General features: G+C 43.8%; 1 protein-coding gene across 1 annotated transcript in view; it reads left to right on the forward strand.

Moving 5' to 3' along the window:
- LOC126090393 (nephrin-like) overlaps positions 1-25522 on the forward strand; it is a gene marked incomplete at its 3' end in the record, with an annotated part of 461612 nt that overhangs the window by 421817 nt on the left and 14273 nt on the right. Inside the window, exons 8-9 of the mRNA XM_049906987.1 lie at positions 7124-7254; positions 22227-22386. Coding sequence (XP_049762944.1) covers positions 7124-7254; positions 22227-22386 — 291 coding nt within the window. The remainder of the gene's footprint in view (positions 1-7123; positions 7255-22226; positions 22387-25522) is intronic.

Genomic DNA, 25522 nt, shown 5'->3' on the forward strand with positions numbered 1-25522 from the left:
ATAAAACGTGCAGCCCCATCTGACTTGCAGCCTCTGCCAGCTCTACCTTCTTCCCAGAGTAGCCCCCATTGTTATTAATAGCTCCCCATCTCATTACCATTTGTTTGCCAAGTCATATCTTAGGAGCCCCTGGATTGTCAGTTAGAGGTGGGACTCCGTCACCTCCAAAGGTCCGATGCATTTTGCTCTGATTGTTGCCAGCATCATATTTAAAGTACCAGGGAAGCAGGTTGCTAGCCTTACTTGCCCCGAGTCGCATTGGGTTGTACCCCTAACGGCTGAGGGACTAACCGATGGATTTGGTACTGTTTGCCGTATGAGCACAAAGGTGACCACGACTCAGAATATGTCCGAGATGCCCAGCCTTATTCCAAAGTAACTGGTATCCCGACTGTCGGGACCACTTACTTGGCCACTCATACGTTGCCCGTGGCTCATGAACTAGGACATGACAACAGGAACCCACACCATGAACCAAAAGAAATAATTCCTACGCCATGAACCATTGAATTAATATGTAACGATACATGCGGGATGTATCACAATTCTTCCAGAAAACACAAACTGCTTAAAGTACATGATGATACAAACAAAAGGCTTTCATCAAACATGGGCTCACAAAGGAGCTATGCCCTAAATAAATGAGAATGTACGGTTATAAGCCGACACTGACTTTTAAACAGATTGTCCGAAAACTGTCTTGAGCAGGTAGTTCGACAGCCCGTATGCAGTGCAAATATTTTAGACCCTGTATCTCCAAAGAAGGCAGAACTAATCGGTGGCGTCACAGTAGAGACAGGGGTTACTGACCATTATGTCATCATAGTGACTTTAGTTACTAAATTTAATAAATCAATCAAGAAAACTAGAAGAGGGTTTATCCTAGAAAGAGGAGATGGGCAGTTGTTAGCATCCCACGTAAACAATGAATTGACATCCAGTGCGATGGACGTAGAGGAATCATGAACACAGTTTAAACGGATTGTAAAACATACTATGGAAATGTGCCGAGCAAGTGGATTAAGGGTGGCAAAGAAACACTATGGTTTAACAACGAAATTTCGAAAATGCTGATAAACCACAAATGACAACAGGCAAAAGTTAAAAGAAATTCGAGCATAGCTGTAAGTATGTAGCTCGATATGCGAAGATTACAACTTCTACTGACATATCTCAGCAACATATATTGTCGATAATCTTAGAAAGTTCCGGTCCTACGTGAAATCTTTAGTGCGTCTATGGCTTCCATCCAGTCACTCGTTGGCCAGTCTAGTGTGGCTGTAGAAGACAGCAAAACCAAGGCCGTAATTTTAAATTTCGCATTTAAGAAATCGTTCACGCAAGCATACCAGAGGACACACCAGTAACCATCTTTGGTGTAGAGAAAACTGGAAGAGCTGAAAGGAAGTAAGTAGCTAGGTCCAATGGAATCTAAATTCGTTTCTATAAAGAGTACTGTAAAACACTGCCTCTTACTTAGCTTGCAGTTATCGCGAACCTCTAGCCGAGTGGAAAGTTCCAAGTGACGGAAAACAACTGGAAGTGACTCTTATACATAAGAAGGGTAAAAGAATGGAATCGCAGAATCACAGATCAATATCTTTAAAATCGGTTTGCTGCAGAATCCTTGAACATATTATCCGATCGAATGAAATAAGTTCCCTTGAGAGAGGAAAATTTCGGTCCACAGATCAGCACGATTTTAGAAAGCATCACTCGTGCGAAACTCAGCTTGCCCTTTTCTCACATGATGTCCTGCGAACCATGGATGTAGGGCAACAGACAGATTCTATATTCCTAGATTTCCGTAGAGCATTACACTTGGTGCCACACTGCTGACTGTTAATGAATGTACAAGCGTATTGAATGAATTCTCAGTTATGTGAACACCTCGAAGAACCCAACAAGTGCTCCTTGACAGCGAGTGTTAATCAGAGAGACGGATATCGTCAGGTGTACGCCAGGCAAGTGTGATAGGTCCGATGTTATTTTCTGTATGTCTAAATGATATGGCGGACAGGGAAAGCAGCAGTCTGCAACTCTCTGCTGATGATGTTCTGGTGTACGGGAAGGTGCCGTCGTTGAATTACATAGGAGGATAAAGGAAGGATTTTAGTTGGTGTGTCCGCAGCTCGTGGTCATGCGGTAGCGTTCTCGCTTCCCACGCCCGAGTTTCCGGGTTCGATTCCCGGCGGGGTCAGGGATTTTCTCTGCCTCGTGATGACTGAGTGTTGTGTGCTGTCCTTAGGTTAGTTAGGTTTAAGTAGTTCTAAGTTCTAGGAGAGTGATGACCATAGATGTTAAGTCCCATAGTGCTCAGAGCCATTTTTTTAGTTGGTGTGATGAATTGCAGCAAGCTCTAAATATAGAAAAATGTAAGTTAATGCAGATGAATAGGGAAAAAAACCTGTAATGTCCGAGTAGAGAATTAATAGTGTGCTGCTTGACACGGTCACGTCTATTAAATAGCTATGTGCATCGTTGCAAAGCAGTATCAAGTAGAATGAGCATGCACAGATTATATTAGGTAAGGTACATGGTCGACTTTGGTTTATTGGGAGAATTTTAGGAAAGTATGGTTCATCTGTAACAGAGACCACGTATAGGATGTTCATTGTAGCGATCCACATCAAGTCGGATTATAGGAAGACATCGAAGCAGTTCAGAGACGGACTCCTAGATCTTTTACTGTTAGGTTCGGACAACTCGCTAATAATACAGAGAAGCTTTGGGAACTCAAATGGGAATCACTGGAGGGAGGGCCGTAATCTTTTCGAGGAGTGCTGTAGACAAAATGCAAAGAATCGGCATCTGAGGATGACTCTACTGCCGCCACCATACATTCCGCGTAATGGCCACAAATATGAAATTAGAGAGATTAGGGCTCGTACTGAGGCATATAGCAGTCGTTTCTCCCACGCTCTCTTTGTGAATGGAACAGGAAGCGAGCTGACTATTAATGGTACAAGGTACGGTCCGCCAGGCACCGTGCGCTAGCTTGCGGAGTTTATATGTGGACGTATATGCTGAAATATTGTCCTACTTCAGAGCCGGCCAACATATCGGCTCGTGGACCATGCCCTCGCACGAGTGTATAACGCTTAGCTTCGCCTCAAATTTCCCCCACTACACCATAAAACTGCTTGATTGATGATGATGATGATGTTTGTCACGAATGATGTTGATTATGATTCAATGATGAGGGCAAGTCCCCGGGCAGAAGCACACTGCCTGACTAATTGGAGGGGGGAGAGGGCGAAACTGCGAACGCGTCGCATTCCTATTTTACATTTCCCAACAACAGATGCCAGAAACAAAACAAATTTTCAGTATTGCTTCATTATTTTTGGCGCACTGACAATATAATACATTTTTTCTACAAACAGTCGATATGAAGACAGATGCAGGTTTATTTTACCAACTCATTTAGTTTCATAATCGGAAAAAGGTTTTTCGCATAAATATGGCGATCGAAATATTGTAACAGTTTTGCAACTCCTTATGGAAACAAGGAAACTGTACTTGAGGAAAGCAATATAGACGTCCAGGACAGTTTTAAAGTTAAAATATTTGTTATTAAAACAGGAATTACCTTGAAGATAAGTTTCAGCTGCACATACTTTCTACTGAAATGGCAAACAGTCTCGGAAACAGTTCCAAAACAGACGTAAGACCGGCAGTGTCCACCAAACCTCCGATTTTCATTAACGACAGTGAGTTAGGGAACTGGACAGTGTTTGTCAGAAGGTGTCTTTCAATAAGCAGATCAGATAAGAAAGAAGTTGTTCCTCAACTTGTAAGGTCTTACTATAGGCAGTCTGCAGTCACGTCCACTCAAAATACTAGGCCTGCAATCAATTTCGTATGTTCTAATTTTAGCTCCTGCCTTCAGTTTTCCTTTATAAAATCAACTTTTAAATAGACTTTTAAATAGAAAAATCTTTCCATACAAGCCCCTTGATGTAACCAACATACTTTGCAGTAATATACAATGTTTCCGTACTGCGTTTTATTCAGTCGAAAACTGTTGCAACTAAAAACGGAGAAATTAGGTGACTTCAGAGATTTTTCTGTTCATACCAACACATCTTCACGTGCTGCATGCCTGAAAATTCAGCACAGAGTGTTTCTTGCTGTGCTGAACAATGAATCCCATACGTATCGTCGTAACTTTTGGCTTTTTCGTGATCAAACGTTTTAATTTTTTGTGCGAGATTTTGTAATACCGTTTCATAGCATATGTGCAGTACCATTCGCTTATGCGACTGCATAATAGACGTCGAGAGTTTTCATCAGTCTTTTCTGTCATTCCCATTCATTGTCAAAGGCTTGCGATGATAGATAGTTAGACTGTCTCTTTTTGTGCCAAGAGCCACTGGATCTGTGAACGTCCTTCACAACACGACCAAATAGCGATTGGTAAATAGCGCTAACACATCAAAATGCAACATCGAAATGTTCAATGAAATGTTGCGCTATTCCTGAAACTACCGAGAGGGATCGAGCAAATCCGAGAGAGGCCGGAGGCTGGCCCGCTTGTGGCCCGCACACCGTGGGCGCGTGGAGTTCGGTAGGCCGTCGCCGGCCCTCTCTTAGAACTAATGTATCTGAACTTATCGATCAAGTTTGCACATAATTCCACTTAAATATCTCCTATGGACTGCCTTAACAATACACATGATGCAGATTACTTGTTACTGTGCATTCTCACCTGTTAAAGGAGGCGTTCTACGTGGTGTCCTCGAGGTTTGCATGCTACACTCTACACGGTCTGGAGTGAGTTAGAAATTATTTCAAGCACCTCTAGATTGTATGGAAAATCTTGGCAAGTCTTTACAAATCACTGCTCTAGCACTTTACCCTTATCCACGAGAGTGCTGTACGCTTCACTTCATAGTGAACAGGGGAACATGTCCGTTTTCCTGAAGTATTTATCGCTGTCCCTAGCCATAGAATATGGGCCAAATTGGAGCCCAGTTTTTGTAAGTGACTTAGTCGAAAAATTTATATTTTTGGGACTTTACACACTAAACTAATACTTACGTGTTAGCCTGAGGACGTTTAACCTAATGTACCACTGGCTTTTATGAGGTCTTGGCCCGTACCTCTGTTATTCTATATATGATAATAAACTTATGCAAAGAAGTACCAAAAGAGCTTATAGTGTATAAAAATCCTAGCAGAATATGAACAGCGTAAAATTATTGAATTTCAGTTGCAGTGATTTGGAATGGCCATGGCACGTCGTCCAAGAGCTAAATTTGAACTCTAATTGTTTATTCATCAAACAAAAGTTTTGCCGCGAATAAATAACTAGGTTCGGCGGCCGATAGATGCTGTCGGTAGGCGGCAATGGCATGATTACCATGCTATTACACTTTCTATTTATAGTTCATTGCTAAGTTGCTTTGCACTTAGTCACCGACATCACTTAATTTTTCTGCCCATAACTAAGTTTCATTTGCGATGTTTCTGTGTAACTGTGCACACATGTACGCCATTCGAAATACGTCTTCACTCTCGCATGTCCCCTAACCGTGACTAAAAACGAGACTTGCCTTCACCGCATCCAAAATATAGCTTCCACCATCTATCCTAATCCATAACGTCTTAGCGAGCTCGCTTCTCATTCGTTACTACTTCCATTGATCCCCTCCTAGCCGACACAGTAATCAGCGGCGGTAGTCACTACAAATAACAAGTACATAACTATATGAAAATAAAAAGCTAGACAATAAAAGGAAAAAGGATGTAATGACTGCTTTTTCTCTTATGTTATTGTTTATTTGTTAATCTTAATCAGGGATAGCAGTTTATTGTCCTCATTCAGTGATTCCTGCGCCAAGAACAGCCATTGTTCAAGAGTATGTGTGTATCTACGTTTTGTAATTTTACAGCTAATTTTAAGTTCTTTTTCTGTATCCATCGAATTTATGTCCTGCATTATATTACAGCTGAAGGTCTGAAAATGGTCATGTGATAATCTAAACCAGTCACCTTTAAATAAACATGTCTTTGCGATCTGAATTGTTTTATAATTTATTTGAAATATTACAGTGTGATCGCTGACTTTCTCCAACTATGTTTTTAAAAATAAGGGATAGTTACTATTGTACTAATAGTGTTTGTAAATGCTTCAGTGATTATGATTTTACCATGTACCTCACAACTCAATTGAGATTAACAGTCGCAACTATTAAAATGATTAAGACAGAGAATGAGACTATTGTTTGAATTACTCTAGCTCAAATGTCTGTAAGATACTGCTTCCAGTTTCTTCATATATCCACTAAAAACCAAGTTACTATTGGTTTCATGCGAACAGCATGTGTCACTGTTCAGACAGCAAGTGTGCCATTAAATAAACTTTACAGAAGTTTTATGGTCTCTAGGGAAACAGTCACCCTAACAAGGAACTTAACAGAGTGCAATGCCTTTTCCGTTTGGTGGCCCTCGTTTATCCACCGTCGCCCTGCTCCCAGTCTCTTTGAAAGCACGTAACGTCTTAAAGGCCTCCCCTAAGCTAGTTCGGTGCTTCTCTGGTAACATTCCCGCGTGGCGTATTTCCAATACGATAGCATTAATCGGGTCAGTGTTTCATACTGAAGTCACTAGTGATTTTTAACCACGTATTCACAATTATATTGCAGTTGTTTAATTTGAGGACCGATGGCTCCTTGAACTTCTTTGTTACTGTTACCCTATACTTTCACTCATGTCAGTTTTCGCTAGTAATTATGATGCACCCCACATAATGGAACTGCTTTCTAATAACTTTATTCTGCATTAAATACCAATGCAACACCTTTTTGATTCGTGTAATTTAAATTTTCTGCAGGAAGTACATATAACCATTTGTTTACACATATAACGTGAATTAATAATGGAATACATGTGTTATGCATTCGCGCCCGCATGGTGTAGCCGCGCGGTCTTGTGCACCTTGTTACGGTCCGCGCGTCTTCCCTCGTCGGAGGTTCGAGTCCTCCCTCTGTCATGGGTGTGTGTGTTGTCCTTAGCGTAAGTTAGTTTAAGTTAGATTAAGTAGTGTGTAAGCTGAGGGACCGATGACCTCAGCAGTTTGGTCCCATAAGATATTACCACAAATTTCCAATTTTTCCAGTCGCGCCCATAGTGACGCTGCGGCTGGGACCGACGCTACGAGCTGACAACATCAAGGAGGGCGACGATGTTTACTTCGAGTGCCATGTCAAGGCCAACCCTCCTTGGAAGAAGCTCACGTGGCTGCACAACGTAAGTTTACGCAATAGCACAATGCAGAATATGACAATGGCACTTCAGTTCACCTAGTATCTACATAATGCGTCACCATTGTACCCACAACAAATAGCGCAGATATTTAAGTAGTTTTCCCAATCACATGTCTAGTCCAGAAACCGACAGCACTATCGAGATGCAGAATTTATTCTTATGGGTCATTTCTTACATTGTCCATCCCCAGGGGGCTCAGAACTTGTTTGTGAGTACGTGCGTGAAGGGCATGCGTCCGAAACCTTCGCGATACTTCTTCCTTTCTAGTGCTGCGATCTTATTCTGTGACTACACCAATTCTCTGACCTAGTCATTTGGACAGATTCCCTTCTGACATCCGAGTTGCCGGCCGTTGTGGCTGAGCGGTTCTAGGCGCTTCAGTCTGGAACCGCGTGACCGAAACGGTCGCAGGTTTGAATCCTGCCTCGGGCATGGATGTGTGTGATGTCTTTAGGTTAGTTAGGTTTAAGTAGTTCTAAGTTCTAGGGGACTGATGACCACAGATGTTAAGTCCCATAGTGCTCAGAGCCATTTGAATCATTTGAACATGCGAGTTTCCTCGCAGGACAATGACCATGGCTTTTCCAACATTGTTCCATTATTTTCACCTACTATTTTGATTAACAGATGTTCGGTCCCCTCAAGTGTGTTGTACCTTAAGCTTCCAAGACTTTCTTTTGTTGAAGGGCGGACTGTGTAGGGAATTTCGCCTGCTACCTACTATGGAATCGGTCCATGTAGCGAGTCATCAGGTATTCAAAGTGTAAGTAAGCAGGGAACACGCCATTGATGCCCGAGACGTTAAATACCCTCGTATGCACAGCAGGTTTTAGGGGCACTGAGACTGCAGGCAGTGACCAAAAATGTAGGTGGCCGTTTCTCTGGCTGGATGGCGCCTGTGGGGCGAGCACGTATTCGAAATTGGCGGCATCATAAAGGATACATGGTACTGTTAAAAAGCTAAAGCTGTAAGCAAGTGATAATAGAGCTCTGTCGTTCACTTCAGACAGACCAGAATACTTAACAACAGATCTTTACGACCCTAATAACTTTCCCTCCTTGGCTACACCGTGGAATGAAAGCAAAACAATGCGGCTCTCAATAAACTGAGCTTCCGTTCACGATTTGCAACTAGACAAACTGCGTTTAGAAATCCAGTGTTTATTTGTGGAGGAAATTGAAAACATGTTTGAAGAAATCTCGTCCTTAGTAAACTACGAAATGACTACATCTTAACTGTAACAAAGAAGCCTGCCCACTCCCGAGTGTTATACTCCTGTAAAATGTCTGTTGATTTACCTTTTACCATGATTCCTCATAAGAGACTAAGCATGAAACAGTGTTTAATTTTTTAACAGAATGCACCTAATGGACAACCAATCTCTTGTGGCAGTAGTAGGGTACCAGGGGTCCTGGTGCAATCTGATATCAAGCTGATATCAAAATAATATGCAAATTAATTATATTGGTCAATTAATTACAACCTAAACACGCTACCCCACCTTGGATGACGTCATGTCCTTTTATCAGACTGTACATAGGTCCCTGAAACCCTCCCTCCTCCTCACCATCCCACACTCTTTTCCCCACCTACCCTATCGGTGAGAATTTCAAATATTGGTGGGAATTTCTTTGTCCCAGGTCTGTGCAGTTGTCCCAGCCCAGTTCCCCCCCCCCCCCCCCAAGAATTGGCGAGATATTAAAAACAGCGGTGGCCTATACGGGACTCAAACCGTGGTCCTTCGGATGGGAAGCCCAACTGCATCCCACAAGACATGGAAACTACCCTGATTCAGGAAATGAAGGTTAAGTTAGTGTACTTTATTTATTTTGGTTGGGAAACTGAAGTAAAGATCGGTCCTAGTTATGTTATTAATCATATAGGCCAGTCCTAATTACACAATCATATGCCCCCTTGGAGACACACTCAAACTCTAGTTTTTGGTGGGAAATATATTCAACTGACGAGATGCTGGTGTGAGACAGAGAGGACTTTAATAAGTGTATTACCTGTAAGCTTACAGCTAAGAACAGTGTCTATAGCAGTTTGACAACAGCGTTTGCTACTGATGCCTGCTAGACAATCATCCTGCAGTCCAGCTAATTGCTACCACAGCTGATGGAAAAAATGCATCAGTGTTCTAATTAAACTTCAAAATTATCGTGAAAATACTAGTACTCCCAACAAATTGGTCATAATGCAATGAGGAAATTCATCGTACTAAAAGACTGCAGAGGCAGCGGTAGTTGAACGTACACTCTTCTCGATAGGCGTTCATGAACTAATCAACTTGTAGGCAGTCTTACACCCCTTCCATCCCTTATCCCTCCCTTCCTCCCTCTCATCACTGTAGGCAGAGATAGAGGCCGGTTCTATCTTCCCAGTGATGGTCCAGAGACAGACCCTTCTGGTGACATTGACATACTGTCTCCAGTCTGCAGAAATCAGACACAAATAGACAAAAGGTAAGAAGAGAACTCTGTTAGGAATCAGTTAAACATATCTCTCGGAAAGACTGGACCCCTCTAGAATGACAACGAAATTCTGGAAAATGCTCCAGTTCGCTTTTTTAATTGACTAGGTGCTGCCACGGCGCCCTGCTTTGTGGTCTACAGCCCTTCAACCATTGCGTGAGCTTGCTGCGGTTGCTGACCGCCTTCAGCCCATTGTCCTTCATCACCACAAAAGCACGTATAGTTAACTAAACCTTAGGAGAAAAATGGAAGGCCGCCACAAGTGCAACTTTTTCGTCTAAAATATAGCGACACAGCTCTGCCCACACGTGACGCCACATGGTCAGGGCGCAGCTGGCTGCATCATCGATCTCACACAATGTATAAGCATGCCTACAATGCTTCCAATAGGCATGATATTCTGTGATGGAGAACGCTTTTATTTAACGTCAAGGCATCTCTTACAATCAAGCATCTATTTAAAACGAAAACACAATCGCGACGATAGTAGATGTTCTCTTTCCACAAAAAGGAAATATCGATAATATAACTTGCATCGAAGATGTTATTTCTGTAGCTGAATGAAATTAAATGTACTTACATCTCCTACAGAATCGTTCTGCGACGAGTTTATCGCTCTTTGCGGGTCTGTTGCATTGTCGTATAAGCTGTAGAAATCGAGACTTCACGCTTGGTAATAGGCATGCATAGTTGTATGTGTGTAGAGATGTCAGTGGCGGACGGTTGCGGGTATAATGCATAAATTTTTAATCATTTATCAATTAGGTTGCATGGGATGCACACTACGCAGGTACAGGGAAGAAAACTCTCACGTGAATAATGCTAAGTGCTGCTGACACACTATCAACTAACGAATAGGCAGTCATCTATCCATTCGATCACACAGGAAATCAAAATTGCACCAGGATCCACTGCAAGCGCTATGACAGTTAGGCGGAACGTAAGAAAACTTGGGTTTCACAATCGAGCGGCTGCTCATAAGCCACACATCATGCCGGTAAATTTCAAACGACGCCTCGCTTGGTATAAGGGGCGTAGACGTTGGACGATTGAACAGTGGAAAAACGTTGTGTGGAGTGATGAATCACGATACACATCCGATGGCAGGATGGCAGGGTATGACGAGTGACCGGTGAACGTCGTCTGCCAGTGTGTGTAGTGCCAACAGTAAAATTCGGAGGCTGTGGTGTTATGATGAGGTCGTGTTTTTCATGGAGGGGGCTTCCACCCCTTGTTGTTTTGCGTGGCACTATCACAGTACAGTCCTACATTCATGTTTTAAGCACCTTTTAGCTCCCCACCACTGTTGAAAAGCAATTCGGGGATGGCGATTGCATCTTTGAACACGACCGAACATCTGTTCATAATGCACGGCCTGTGGTGGAGTGGGTGCACGACCGTAACATCCCTTAATGGACTTGCCTGCACAGAGTCCTGACAGGAACCCCATAGAACACCTTTGGGATGTTTTGGAACACCGACTTCGTGCCAGACCTGAACGACCGACATCCATACCTCTCATCAGTGCAGCACTTCGTGGAGAACGGGCTGCCATTCCCCAAGAAACCGTGCAGCACCTGATTGAACGTGTGCCTGCGAGAGTGGAAGCTGTCATCAAGGCTAAGTATGGACCAACACCATACTGAATTCCAGCATTACGGATGGAGGGAGCCATGAACTTTTAAGTCATTTTCAGCCAGGTGCCCTGATTCTTTTGATCACATAGTGTAGGATTTTTAGGTGCTGAACCTTGTAACCGAAGGAGTATGTGCTTACTCTCTACGATCATTTCTTTCATGCTGGTACCTTACTGTCTCTTTCCTAGACAGGAGTAATGCTTCATGTTTGACAGCGAGGTTGATTTGCGTGAAATATTTCAAATTCCATCCGTCTGGATCTATGTCATGTATAAGCCATATATTTCTTCTGAACCGTCTGTTATATCACTGCAACACTCTCATGTCTATTATACATCGACTGGAGGCTCTACCCTCCTCGACATGCACGCATCTGGTGAACTCTTGTACTGTCGGATGACTGCTGTGGCTAAGTTTGGTGCTGTAGGGTGTGTTGGTAAAGGACAATGTAGGAGGGATCTGTCAGTCTCCGACTTTTTCCTACAAATGAGAGAATATCCTGTGACGCCCATCCACACAGGGAAAGATGGCCAGTCGTAATCATCATTCCTGCATTAAGATCGACGCGCTGTAATTATATAGATAACTTAATTGCGTCGGTATAGGACTATGAATTCGCAGTCTAGTATGTAGTAGTTGCAAAATATTGAGGTTGGTGATTTAGCGTTGATATACGTATTGGGAAGCATTGTTCTGTATCACTGGCTGGCGTTGAAACTAATGGAACAATTGGTACGAATATGGTCAAATGGATGTGCTGCACAGTCATCTAGCTGCACTTGCAGTTTAGTATATGGTACTTGCTAATTAGAGGAGGGGTGATTTAGCGATAATGCAGAAACTGGGAAGCACGCTGTTGTGTCATTGGTTGGCGTTGAAATTACGGAACAATTGGTAAACGTACTAAAGTTGATCGCGCTATATACTGCAGTGCGTATTACAGTACACCGTCCCATATAATAAATGACTTTCACAACCCGTCCATCCGTTAGTACACAGTTTATTACCGCAAAATTACTGACTAACACAGCTTGGCCGGCCTCGGTGGTCTAGCGGTTCTAGGCGCGCAGTCCGGAACCGCGCGGCTGCTACGGTCGCAGGTTCGAATCCTGCCTCGGGCATGGATGTGTGTGATTCCCTTAGGTTAGTTAGGTTTAAGTAGTTCTAAGTTCTAGGGGACTGATGACCACAGATGTTAAGTCTCATAGTGCTCAGAGCCATTTGAACCATTTGAACCACACAGCTTGGTTGAGATGGAACGAGGAGGAGATTAATGTTTAACGTCCCGTCGAAAACAGGATCGTTAGAGACGGAGCACAAGCTCGGATTAGGGAAGGATTGGGAAGGAAATCGGCTCTACCATATCAAAGGAATCATACCGGCATTTGCCTGAAACCAATTAGGAAAATCACGGAAATCCTAAATAAGGATGGCCGGAAACGGGTCTGAACCCTCGTTCTGCCGAATGAGAGTCCAGTATGCTAACCACTTCGCCACCCTGCTCGGTTGGTTGATTGAGATGGAGGCAGCCTTGGCGGAACATTAGATATCTGCTACTTGTCGCTATGGAGCATGGGATGAAGCGTAGATTTCATCATCTTCAGACAGTTAATTGGAAGAGTTCCTCAATGCTACAGACTCGCCCTATTTACATATTCTGCGATGCCCTGCACATCCTTTAATTTTTTTGTTTCACCAATAACATAACACTATCTCTTCTTATCTCTGCTATCTCGCGCGGGTTGTGAACGGCATCTTCCAGCGGTGGTCGACAACGGAACCGTAATCTTGTACACGACTGAAAAATGAGCAAACAATGCTTGTCGAGCCAGCCGCTGTGGCCGAGCGGCTCTAGGTGCTTAGTCCGGAACCATGCGGCTGCTACGGTCGCAGGTTCGAGTCCTGCCTCGGGCATAGATGTGTGTGATGTCCCTAGATTAGTTAGGTTTAAGTAGTTCTAAGTCTAGGGGACTGATGACCTGAGATGTTACGTCCCATAGTGCTTAGAGCCATTTGAATGCTTGTCCAACCGAAACACCGATACATTGGCTACCCCGTCGCTGTGGAAGATGAGCTTACCTGTATAGGGCTTCACCTTCTATAACTACAAACGCTCTAAAACGCCACAAACTCTTACATGTTCCATATGTTGCGATGTCTTCCACATTTTTGTCAATTAGAAATATCGATTCTGTGTTTTATTCATATCGACCAGTGTGTTGTGGTTGCTGCGTTGTTTACACCATGCGATACTCAGCTTCCTGTGAGAGCCAAAGGATTGAAACGTGTTAATACCGTTTTAACACGTGACACAGACCTCGAAGCCATGGTGGAGAAACAAAGTGAGTGGCAGTGTACAAAACTCTAGGCATATCCTGAATGGATATGTTACAGCCGAAAAAACAGTATACCAAATTGCTGAAAAAGGACCAATACAGAAACTCACTTTTGTGATTCAGGTCTGTTGGATATGGTCTTCCTCCATTACAGTCGACAAACTTTATGCAGATCTGTGCAAGCGACTTCTAGCACTGGCAATGTGCTCCACGGGGTGATACGTGTATATGTAATAATTAATTTTTCAAAACATCAGAAGAGAGACAAACTAGGTGAAATCTTAAAGGAGGTTCTATTATAAGGAGTGGTATAACTGGTAAAAGTTTAGATGCAGATAGTTCTCTCAAAACTACGGCGATTTTGCTCGTAAAAGTAATGGAAATCGGATGTATCCATTCTCGTAGAATCACTACAATTCTTGTTATTATCGTCACGATTTCATGTTTAAAACATACATGCTACCGCAAGTCCATTGTTATTTTATATTTCATAAACTCCAATTATAAATTAGACACCACTTGAATTATGGCTCGTTGTGGAACATAGAAGTGATAGTGTTTTATTCCGCCTGACATGTGAGTAGATTGCGTGAAACGGGCTGTGATGATCAAAAAGCTTAAAAACTGGAACACAGTGTTCTAGTGTGTAATAGGAAGTTTACAGTCATGTTGGTAGAGGGGAGTTATGGAACAAAAATGTCAAATGTAACCATGCAATCGGTAATCGGTTTCGATGTCATGGGAGAAGGTTAGAGACGTGGTAAAACCTTACAGGAGGGTCCATTACAAGGGAGTCTCACGATTTGTTTCGTAAACGCAGTTGTGGTAAAGCTTCACACTGGAATCGGGACTTGCCAACGTGTATAAAACAGCAACGTCTACATGAACTACAGCATGTTGTTGTCGCACTTAAAATGATTGTGATTTTTTCTGACGTGTGAGCCAGGGCATGAAAGATTCTTTTCTCGAATGTTATTTCACGTATCTGAACACACAAGTGCATTACAGTTTATTTACAGACATTATTTTGAACTCAAGGTCGTGTAATTTGTCCAAGAAGCTGAATGAAATTGGTTAATGTAGATGTTTTTTTTCGGAGTGTAAATTATCGCTTTATCTTTTACTCCGATGGCAGTTTGGAAATAACGAGGACATTCTCCGTGATTGGTAATTTTCACAGCAATAGACTGGAAGCTTTTTTTCTCAATTTTACGCCGGGTGGACGTGTGTAGGGGATGTATAGCCTGACTTCTGGAAGTAATCTGCGGTGATGCACTTCGTTGGATGTTGCAAAATAATGAGACTCGAAATATACCCTGCAGTCGAACGTAAAATCTATGCGGACCTTGCTCATAGAAGTAAAAGAAAATGGACTGCTCCTATTTTCGTGGAAAGAGGACATCTACTATAGTGGCGACTGTGTTTTCCTTTTTAACAGATGCTAGAGTATAAGAGGTCCATTGACATTAAATGAAAGCATTCCCCATCACAGAACGACAGTCCTATTGGGGGGACTTCAGGCACACCTAGGTTGTGTGTGAGGTCACCGACGAAGCCGCTGCACCCTAACCAGGGGGGCAGCGTCCCGAGGTGTGGCTAGGTCGCTATATTTTAGACGAAAAAGTTCCACTTCAAGTGGGCTTAAATTTGTCTCTTATGGTTTAGTTGACTATACGTGCCTTTGTGTTGGTGAAGGACCGTCGCCTCAAGGTGGTCAGTCACTGCGGCGTGTTGGGGTACGCACTTGGCCTTTCTGTTCAAAGGACCAGGTTTCAAGTCCTGGGAAGGGCTTTGCCATTTTTAATTTCCCATCAGTTCCAAGCGCGTCTGGTGGTATAATCCTGTTAGATAGGTGCACTTGGGCCTTCCGTAGAGGAGGACCTGTGTTCAAGTCCCAGAAAGGGTACTGCCACTTTTAATTTCTCGACAATATCCGCTTGGGTCGTGGGGCAGGACGTCAGCACAGCCCTGGTACCATGAAATTCCCACCAAAGTTCGAAATTCCAGCTAAAATTCGAAATTCCCCCTAATAGAGTATGTGGTGTAAAGGGAGGACAAGTGCGGGGGAAGGGGAGGTTGCAGGGACACAGGTGCTGGCTGAGAAAAGCACATGACGTAATCGGTGGGTGGTGTGGGCGTTGTTGGCAGCGATAATTAATTAATCAATTTATTTAATTTGTATATCAACTTGATATAGAAATTGCACCAGCACCACCAGTATCCTACTACATTTGTCAGTTGCAGAAACGACCATCCTTCATGATCCCCAAAATGTACTTCCCCCATTAATGACAGCTAAATCAAAGTACTGAAGGTTGCCAATTGCCTGTCACGTTTTGAAGCTAGAAAAAAGCACGATCGTGTACATATTGCCTCCGTGATGCGACCGTTGCCGCGGCTGTGGGCAGTTCGCCGGTAATACCTCGCGTATTTACTCCCATGAAGGGTACCTGCGGCTGTTGTGCAAGAAAATTTGACTTTTGGGAGGAAATAGATCTTTCCTTCTTTTGCTTCCCGCAGCGTCATCTTTGGAGATGTAAACACCCAGTAGCTGACCAAAGAGGTGGCATTCCCCTCCTATGTTTACCCTTTCGAATATCCTCTCCCCAGAAATCTACAGAGGAGTGACTCGACACTGGCCAGTGGCCGGGAGACCTATGAACTATGATTGGTCTCAGATGTAACTACTCCTATTTCGTTCCTACGTCAATAGCGGATAAGCGTTCTCGTGAGTCTCGATCGCCTAAAGTAGTGAAACAGAAAGAGAAGAAATTTCGATAGAAGGCTACTCTAGTACCCTGCAGGCGTTCGATCACTCGACACCGTCGGTTCTGAACATGTGTATCTTGATGTTGTTCGACACCGGAAAGTGACAGGCAGTAATTCAATAGCACGACAAATTCTCTTGTCTCCTCCATGTCTAACCCCGACGCCCTTAATGTGACAAGAAAATGGAACATGTCACAACTACAACAATATTTTCCTGTTCTGCGACCTCTGCTGCTCTCCAAGGCACACATTTCATTCATGCCCATTCCCCAGTTCTCAGACATTCTGTTGGAACCATACTGTCCCTGAAAGAGTAACTCGAGGGATGCGTACCTTGTTTCGTACAGATATCGTCAGTGATTGGCTTCTCCTCCATAGCACAATGGAAGCAGTGGATATGCGAGTGCATACGACTGTAGCTGAGCAGGGCAATTACTTGCGTTGAGATGACCACCTTAATCCGACAACCTCCCATGCCGTTCTCTACAAGTTGGAGACCTTAATTCACTGCATCTCCTGCAGGAAATACCACGTCGTCTTGTAGGGGCCTTCTGATTGACCATTCCTTTCCGATCTTGACCTATTTGCTCCACTGAAGTGCCACCCATAGCACCCTCTCCGTTATAGACCTTACAGTGTCTTCCCCCAAAATCGTGGCCCCGCTAAATGGACGTTACATGACGACTTTTGTGACAATGACAACTTTCCAATGATCCTGTCACTTCCTTAGGACTGCCGAACAGACTGGTTATCATCATGGGTTCTTCGAAGAACCATCTTGCAGCTGTATACCTGTGCCATCATCTTCGTACGCTGTGTATCGGATCGCATCGAGGAGATTGTAGGAAATGTTTCCGACGCGAACACCCGTGCTCCCTTACTACCACCGGTGCCATGCCATACAAAAAAGTTGCAATAGCTGCTCAGGAGCGCTGAAGGCTCCTGTAACATCTCAACCAACTTCCTGCAGAGACTACACTCATCAATTTTAAGTGTATAATGCAAAGGCTCGCAATCTAATCGAACACAGTAAGAAGAAATGCTGAGAGTACGACTGTTTCCTCCTTCATAGTAGTACTTCTGGCGATGTATCGGTCATTCTCAAAACCTCACGACCCATTTATAGAGAACGCTGGCGTTCCCTTCTTACGTGGCTACCTTTGGAATGCATAAAAGGTGAGCACGCTATAACCTTTGCTCCCCGTTACGCAGACCTGTGTAATGACTGCTTCAGATGTGGGAATTGGTTCAGGCTTTTGACTCGTCAGACGTTGTACCCCCAACATCAGTTTGATTCATAATAAGACGATCCAGCATCTGAATCTTATTCAAAGATTTCATCTACTCAGGTACTTCGACCGTATTTGGCTAGAAGATGTTTACCCTCTGCCTTATCGAGACAACATCATCACCTCAATCCTTCAACCACGCCATAACGCAACGTCCAGCGACTTGTTAGCTTCAGCAACGTGCTCTGCAAACTAACTGAAAGGATGGTAGCTGACGGCTGTGCTGTGTTCTGAAACCACGGAGCCTTATGTCCCCATAACGGTATCGTTTCAGACGGGCTAGGGGTTGGGGAATGGGTGGGTGGGTAGGGGGGACGACGACGACGACGACGACGACGACGACGACGATGATCCACAACCAAGCATATGATTAGGTTGGAAGTAGCAATCTGATAGGCTTTTACTCTGTGTCAGTTTTACATATGAGGCATGCCCTACTGCTTGCCACCGCCATATTTGACTATCGTTTTCGAGTCTCCATACGGAAATTTGTTTGTCAGTTTTCATCCGATCTGTTGTTTCGGGATGGAGTTGGTGCACTGCTTAGTTCCCCATGGGTCAACAGAATCGTATCTCACACGGATCTGCACACTTCCTCTCGTCATAAATGAACTAGTATCTTCCATCAGACTAATGGTCACATCCGATTTGTGTATTGAGTATTATTGAATTTGGTATAGTTTGCTATCTGCAGCTTTGTCTCAACACCAGCTCCAGGGAGCAATCCGAAGGCCACCGCTTGGACACTTTCTCTTGGCTTCCAATTGCTTCCCAAGAAAACGCGAGTCTTGCATTTTTGTCGCCGTACCACAGTCCATCCCGACAGAGAAAAAATGGTTCAAATGGCTCTGAGCACTATGGGACTCAACTGCTGTGGTCATCAGTCCCCTAGAACTTAGAACTACTTAAACCTAAATAACCTAAGGACATCACACACATCCATGCCCGAGGCAGGATTCGAATCTGCGAACTTAGCAGCAGCGCGGCTCCGGACTGGAGCGCCTAGAACCGCACGGCCACCGTGGCCGGCCATCCCGACAGGGATCTCTACTTGGTACTAAGCACACGGACCTTGATGAAGTGTCCCGATATTTGGGACAGTCTCTGATAAAAAGCTGACATGGCTTCGCTATTTTCGTCATCAAGTGACTAGCTGCGTATGAAAGCTCAGCTACCTTTACTTTCCAGCCAACACCACTTGAGGTCCGGATCATATGACGCTACTCGCTGTTTCCTTGATCCTCATTCACCCGACTGTTGTATCAGAGTCACGTTTATGGGTCATCGGCACATCGGCTTTGAACCTACTTGACCTGGTGTATCACTGTGGAGTAAGCCTGACAACTGGCATTACCCAGTCTAGATGTGTAGACAGTCCCTATGCTGAAATGGGGATGTAACCTCATCAGTTCCAACGATAACAGCTCGTGCTGACTTATCCAATCACCATACGACAGTTCCCTCATCGTCCCACTTAACAAATTAGTTTTTTATAAAACAGGCATCGGGACTTGATACCCACTCTCGGTTGGTATTATGAGTTGTCAGAACTTCTGCTTAACCACTTTAGAATGTGTTCCCCCGCAACCCTACTCGCTCTCCTTTGTTACTGCCCATACCATAAATTAGAACCAATCTGTTGCAAGAACCTAAGGTTTCCAGGACCTAAAGTATCAGTGACGCTCATGACTTTTCGACATCATGTATCTCAGCTCTTCAGGACTATCAGAATACTACCGTCATTTATACTGACAGCTCTAAACCATGGATAAGACGGGATATGCTTTTACGTCTCCCGAATATCAGGAACAATATTTGTAGCTGGGATCGTCTAGTGATTTTACAGCTGTGTTGACACCATTATCAGAGCTCTAGGTTTTACTAACAAATTTCCTTCGTCGATCTTTTAATTTTTAGTGACTAAGTGAACTATCTCTAGGTTATCGATCAATGTTACTCTCGTCACCCTGCTATTCATGACGTTCCTCCTGACCTTACTCGTTGTGCCTGCTCAGTTGTCATCCCCTGGGTCCCAAGTCAAGTGGGTATCCCAGGGAACGACCGTTCTTCTAAAGAAGCGATTACTCGCTTAACATCCGCTTTGACGGTGCAAGGTGCGGATTTACCGTTGCAATTAAGATCTCTTATCACTCAAAATATTATCTAGTGTACTGTTGTTTCCCCTAATAATCTCCAAATTATCCAGCAACCTACTGTTGCAAGGCACTTCTTCCGTTCTCCCAGAAGAAATATACTGTCCTCTGCCACCTCTGCATCAGTCATATCATATTTTGGCGTAGTTTTGTCTTATTCAATGAGCCATCCGCACCTTCCGGCTGCGTAGTGCTACTGTCAGTAGGTCATATCCTTATGGAATGCCCCCATCTTCTGACTCCCTGCTAAGCATGGTCTTCCGTACACTCTGCTTCTAATACGACGAACGAAAAGTGAAACTAGCTCTTCCTTTTCTCCGAGGAACTGGGTTTTATTTTCAGGTATGATATTTTAAACTACTTTCAGGACGGGGTAGGGTGGATTTCCTCTTATCACTTTACTTATTTCTCTCTTATTCTGGGGCATACAATGCTTATACTGTGACACAGGTTCAATAGCTTGTAGAGATCTTAGATCTGATACTCAATATCCGTTTGTTTATCAACTTATAGTTTAGCACTCCTTTCCTATATTTTTTAATTAATTATTATATCAACTCCAGTTTGCGCTCATCTGCATTGTTCCACTGTAGTATATATTTACATGATCACTGGCACCTTTCGTTTTATTTTGGGTTTCTGTAATCAACACTGCATCCCATCTCCTTTCATCTATTACATTTCAATTCCCCTTCCTTTGTGGATTTCACTCTAAAGTTCCATGTTATTAGGTTTAGGTATTCTCCTACACCGGAGTCCATATCCTCTTTCTTTTTCCATTTCGTCAATTGGGTTTCCGTCCAGTGATTTCTGATTTCGCCTGGCCGCATAAAGAGAGCAGCAAATGTATTGCTGGATAGTGGGATTGTCCACCAGCCTCCACCAAGGAAGGTGGCTCCGCTGTGCCTCAGAAGCCTCCCCGCCGCCTCCTCCTCGTCCTATGTTGTGTGACACACATTCTCTGGCTCCTCTGCCAAGGCCCCTCCGTCCTAGGTGACCCGGCTGTTAGTTACGCTACTGTCGGCATAGCCCTCGAATTCACCGAATCTCACAAACACTCCCATCAAGTACTAAAGATGCTTTTTTCAAAGGTGGTGTCCCCTGTCAAGGTTAGCGCCAATTCTTTTTTATTTCTTCATCAGACACACAATTAGTAGGCTAATAAGGACAACGTTATTCCATACGCATCGGGAAACATTCGTGCAGTAATGTTCTACCGACATGGGTTGATAAACGAAAAATAAAAATAAAGTAATATTCGGGTTACGGACATGAGCTGCAAAAGAGTTAAGCCATGACACTAGCCACAGAACCATTGCTTCAGCTACACTCGTTACTCTCTAAAAGGCACATAAATTACATCGAAAACTTTGCCCTTTATTTTCGCAAAAGTTGTCGAACATCTACGGATAAGCCCAGACGAGTCTTCACTTATCTTGTCCCCTCCTCCGCTGAGCGAAATTTCTGGGAAATCGAGTTTTGGCATTTGCAGTGTTCTCCTTGTAAGATCATGCATGTCAGTGACTTCCATGAACCCAAGTTTAGAATGTACTACTTTTCCTGGCCAATTTATTAATGTGCAAGGGCATCCGAGTAACTGATACTTATTCTCTTGATGCTAAAAACATCATGGGAAATCGAAGCCTGCCAAACCACCAAGACATTGCGGCTGAAAATACTAATAGGCTTCGACCTAGGAACCCGTCAACAAGAACAGCAAGGACCTATGTACAAGAAGGTTTCAGTATCACAAACACATGATCTGAAAACTGGAACGCATGGCAAAATCATAACATGCCTTGCATCACACAAAAGCCACCTGGTTTTGACCTACCACACAAAACGTGGTCCACTCTAAACAGGATTCGAACTCGTCATGGCAGATGTGCTTACTCCCTGTATAAATGGGGTAAAATATCATCCCCTCAGTCTGACTGCAAAGAAATTCAGACCATCAGCCACAATGTTGAAGAGTGTTCCAGAAAAGCCTTTAATGGGAGCCCCGACGATTTCCTGCTCGCAACTCCAGAATCGATAAGATTATATTAATAGACTTGATGGTTGTTTGTAATCTTTAATCTTTGCTGTATTAGTGATGTTTGTTTGCAGTTATTAACGTTTGTTGTATTAGTGATTTGTCTGTTTCTTTCTTATGTGTCGGTATTGCCATACGATAACAAATAAATAATTGAGGCTAGCGGTACTGAAGAGAGACTCACAGCATATTACCTCACACATCATATACCAGTCCTAGAGTACAGTTTAGTAGCTGAGCAGTGCTTTATGCTGCCGCAGGACGAGGTGCTGCCACAGAACGCGTCTCCGCGCGTCATCCACAGCAACCAGAGCCTGGCACTTCAGCAGGTCACCAGGCACAGCGCCGGACGCTACGTGTGCGTTGCGACCAACGCCCAGGGGGAGACCGCCTCCAATAGCCTACTGCTGCGCGTAAAGTGTGAGTATTCATTGTACACACCTCAATACATGTCTCGCTTATGAAACTCCCTGGATGGACAGCCTCCAAGAGCTTCCAGCTGCATATCAAGTTTCAGTCCCGGCTCCACAAATGCCTTCTGACATTTCCAGAGGGAAACCATCTCGTACAGCCTCCACCTGTCCATAAAGTTTGCGTCTCCACTGTACACACCTCATTACATGACTCACTTATGTAACTGCCATGGAGAGAGTGTCTTCTACATCCTTCAGCTGTCCATTAAGTGTGTCTCTACCTTACACTACACACCCCATTATATCGATGATTTGTTACCTTCATAGGGCGGACTGCTTCTCAAAATGAAACCATATGCATGTCTCGTACTAGTACACATTGCTCAAAATTTGCTGTGGATACAACGTCAGGCATTGTCAGGGTCATGCCATATGCAACCGACACCTGTGCGTGTCAGGTAAGACACTACACACAAATCGCTTAGTACTCTCCCAACTAATTATCCTAATACTTACTAGGTCGCTATTTCACCAGCGTTCTGTTTTCCTTTTTAGAATATGGCTTCAAGTCGATGACGTTCCTTTGTGGTATTAAAAACTCAAGTATACAGGGTGAGTCACCTAACGTTACCGCTGGATATATTTCGTAAACCACATCAAATATTGACGAACCGATTCCACAGACCGATCGTGAGGAGAGGGGCTAGTGTAATTGGTTAATACAAACCATAAAAAGATGCACGGAAGAATGTTTTTTAACACAAACCTACGTTTTTTAAAATGGAACCCCGTTAGTTTTGTTAGCACATCTGAACATATAAACAAATATGTAATCAGTGCCATTTGTTGCATTGTAAAATGTTAATTACATCCGGAGATATTGTAACCTAAAGTTGACGCTTGAGTACCACTCCTCCGCTGTTCGATCGTGTGTATCGGAGAGCACCGAATTACGTAGGGATCCAGAGGGAACATTGATGGGCCTTAGGTACAGAAGAGACTGGAACAGCACATTACGTCCACAGGCTAACACCTTTTTATTGGTCTTTCTCACTGACGCACATGTACATTACCATGAGGGGTGAGGTACACGTTCGACGTTTCATAGGACGTGGAGGGCGCATAAATTGGCCAGCCCGTTCTCCTGATCTTACACCTCTGGACGTCTTTCTGTGGGATACGTTAAAGGAGAATGTGTACCGTGATGTGCCTACAACCCCAGAGGATGTGAAACAACGTATTGTGGCAGCCTGCGGCGACATTACACCAGATGTACTGCGGCTTGTACGACATTCATTACGCCAGAGATTGCAATTGTGTGCAGCAAATGATGGCCACCACATTGAACATCTACTGGCCTGACATGTCGGGACACACACTATTCCACTTCGTAATTGAAAACGGAAACCACGTGTGTACGTGTACCTCATCCCTCATGGTAATGTACATGTGCGTCAGTGAAAAAGACCAATAAAAAGGTGTTAGCATGTGGACGTAATGTGCTGTTCTAGTCTCTTCTGTACCTAAGGTCCATCAACGTTCCCTTTGCATCCCTACGTAATTCGGTGCTTTAGGTTACAATAACTCCGGATGTAATTAACATTTTACAATGAAACAAACGGCACTGATTACATATTTGTTTGTATGTTCAGATGTGCTAACAGAACTAACGGGGTTCCATTTTAAAAAACGTAGGTTTGTGTTGAAAAACATACTTCCGTGCATTTTGTTATGGTTTGTATTAACCAATTACACTAGCCCGTCTCCTCACGTTCGGTCTGTGGAATTGATTCGTCAATATTTGATGTGGTTTACGAAATATATCCAGCGGTAACGTAAGGGGACTCACCCTGTATATAAATATTAAAGTCGAACAAATTCTGAACGCTTATTTGTGTCTTCTGTATTCGAAATCATCCAAATAAAAACTACAATGTTTTATTATGTTATCAAACACGAACAGCTGATTCCTTCATAGTTACATACCGAGAACCAACAGACATTTTTATTGTTTTATATGAACAAACAAGAACCTTACCTTATGCTTCAGTGGTCTCCTCTTTTCAGTCAGCAGCTTTGGAATCACTATATAAAATCGATGTGACTCAGTTAATAACCTTCTACTTTGTAAAATTAGTTGACGATCGGCCTCCAAGCACCGACGGTTAGATGTCTGTACCCCTCGGGGCTTGTGTCGACTGCCCTTTTGAATCGCTGTTGCGAAAGTCAACACTTCCGTGCTTTTATATTTCCAATTGTTGTGCTGTGTGGCTTTGGTTGCATGCAAGTGATTTGTTAATGTAATGCATGTGAATTTCTAAGGTCAAAACTGATGAGGTCATCGATCCCTAGACTTATACACTACTTAAAGTAACTTAGCTAAGAAGAACAACACGCACCCGTGCCCGAAGGGCGACTCGAACCTCCGGCGGGAGGGGCCGCGCATCCGTGACATGGCCACTCCACGTGGGCAAGAGAACGGGGGGGGGGGGGGGGTTGTTGCACAAACTAAATGTCGCTAAGAAGCTATTGCTGGCCATCGAGGTTAGCTCCGACACACCGATTACCCTGTACGTCATCGTGACGCAAGGAACATCATTAAACAGTTGGCAGGATGTTCCAAACTTAGCTAAATTGTAAGATAATTCACCTTTTTCACTTGTCTACCTGCAACAAATTTATGCCATACTTGAAATGACTGCAAGGCGTGGGGCCCGTAGCATTTGCTAACTCCTGCTACCTAGCTAATGCGGCACTGACAAAGGTTAAATGTGATGCCACAGTTAAGTCAGTACTTTGAAGGTAGTAATTATTAAATTGACTGACACAATTGACGGTGGGGCTGTGCACAGACCTTGTAATATTGCATTTATTGTTTGAATGTTGGACAAAAGCTGGCCTGACACATGTCCGAAAGAGCAGACACCACGCATTGATGCAATTCATTCACCTCATAGGGCAATGAAACCAACACTCAGCAGTGCGGTTGGACACATATGTTCGACCTCTGACGCGGATCTAAAATTAACGAGCATGGAGGACATGTAGGAGTACTGCGGATAGGTAACGGTAATTGGGAGTGTGGATCGGCCAGGGAGCGTCCCGAGATAGTCTGAGCATTTGCGATAACCGCTGTGTCCGGG

The sequence above is a fragment of the Schistocerca cancellata genome, chromosome 1, assembly GCF_023864275.1.
Source record: "Schistocerca cancellata isolate TAMUIC-IGC-003103 chromosome 1, iqSchCanc2.1, whole genome shotgun sequence".
NCBI lineage: Eukaryota > Metazoa > Arthropoda > Insecta > Orthoptera > Acrididae > Schistocerca > Schistocerca cancellata.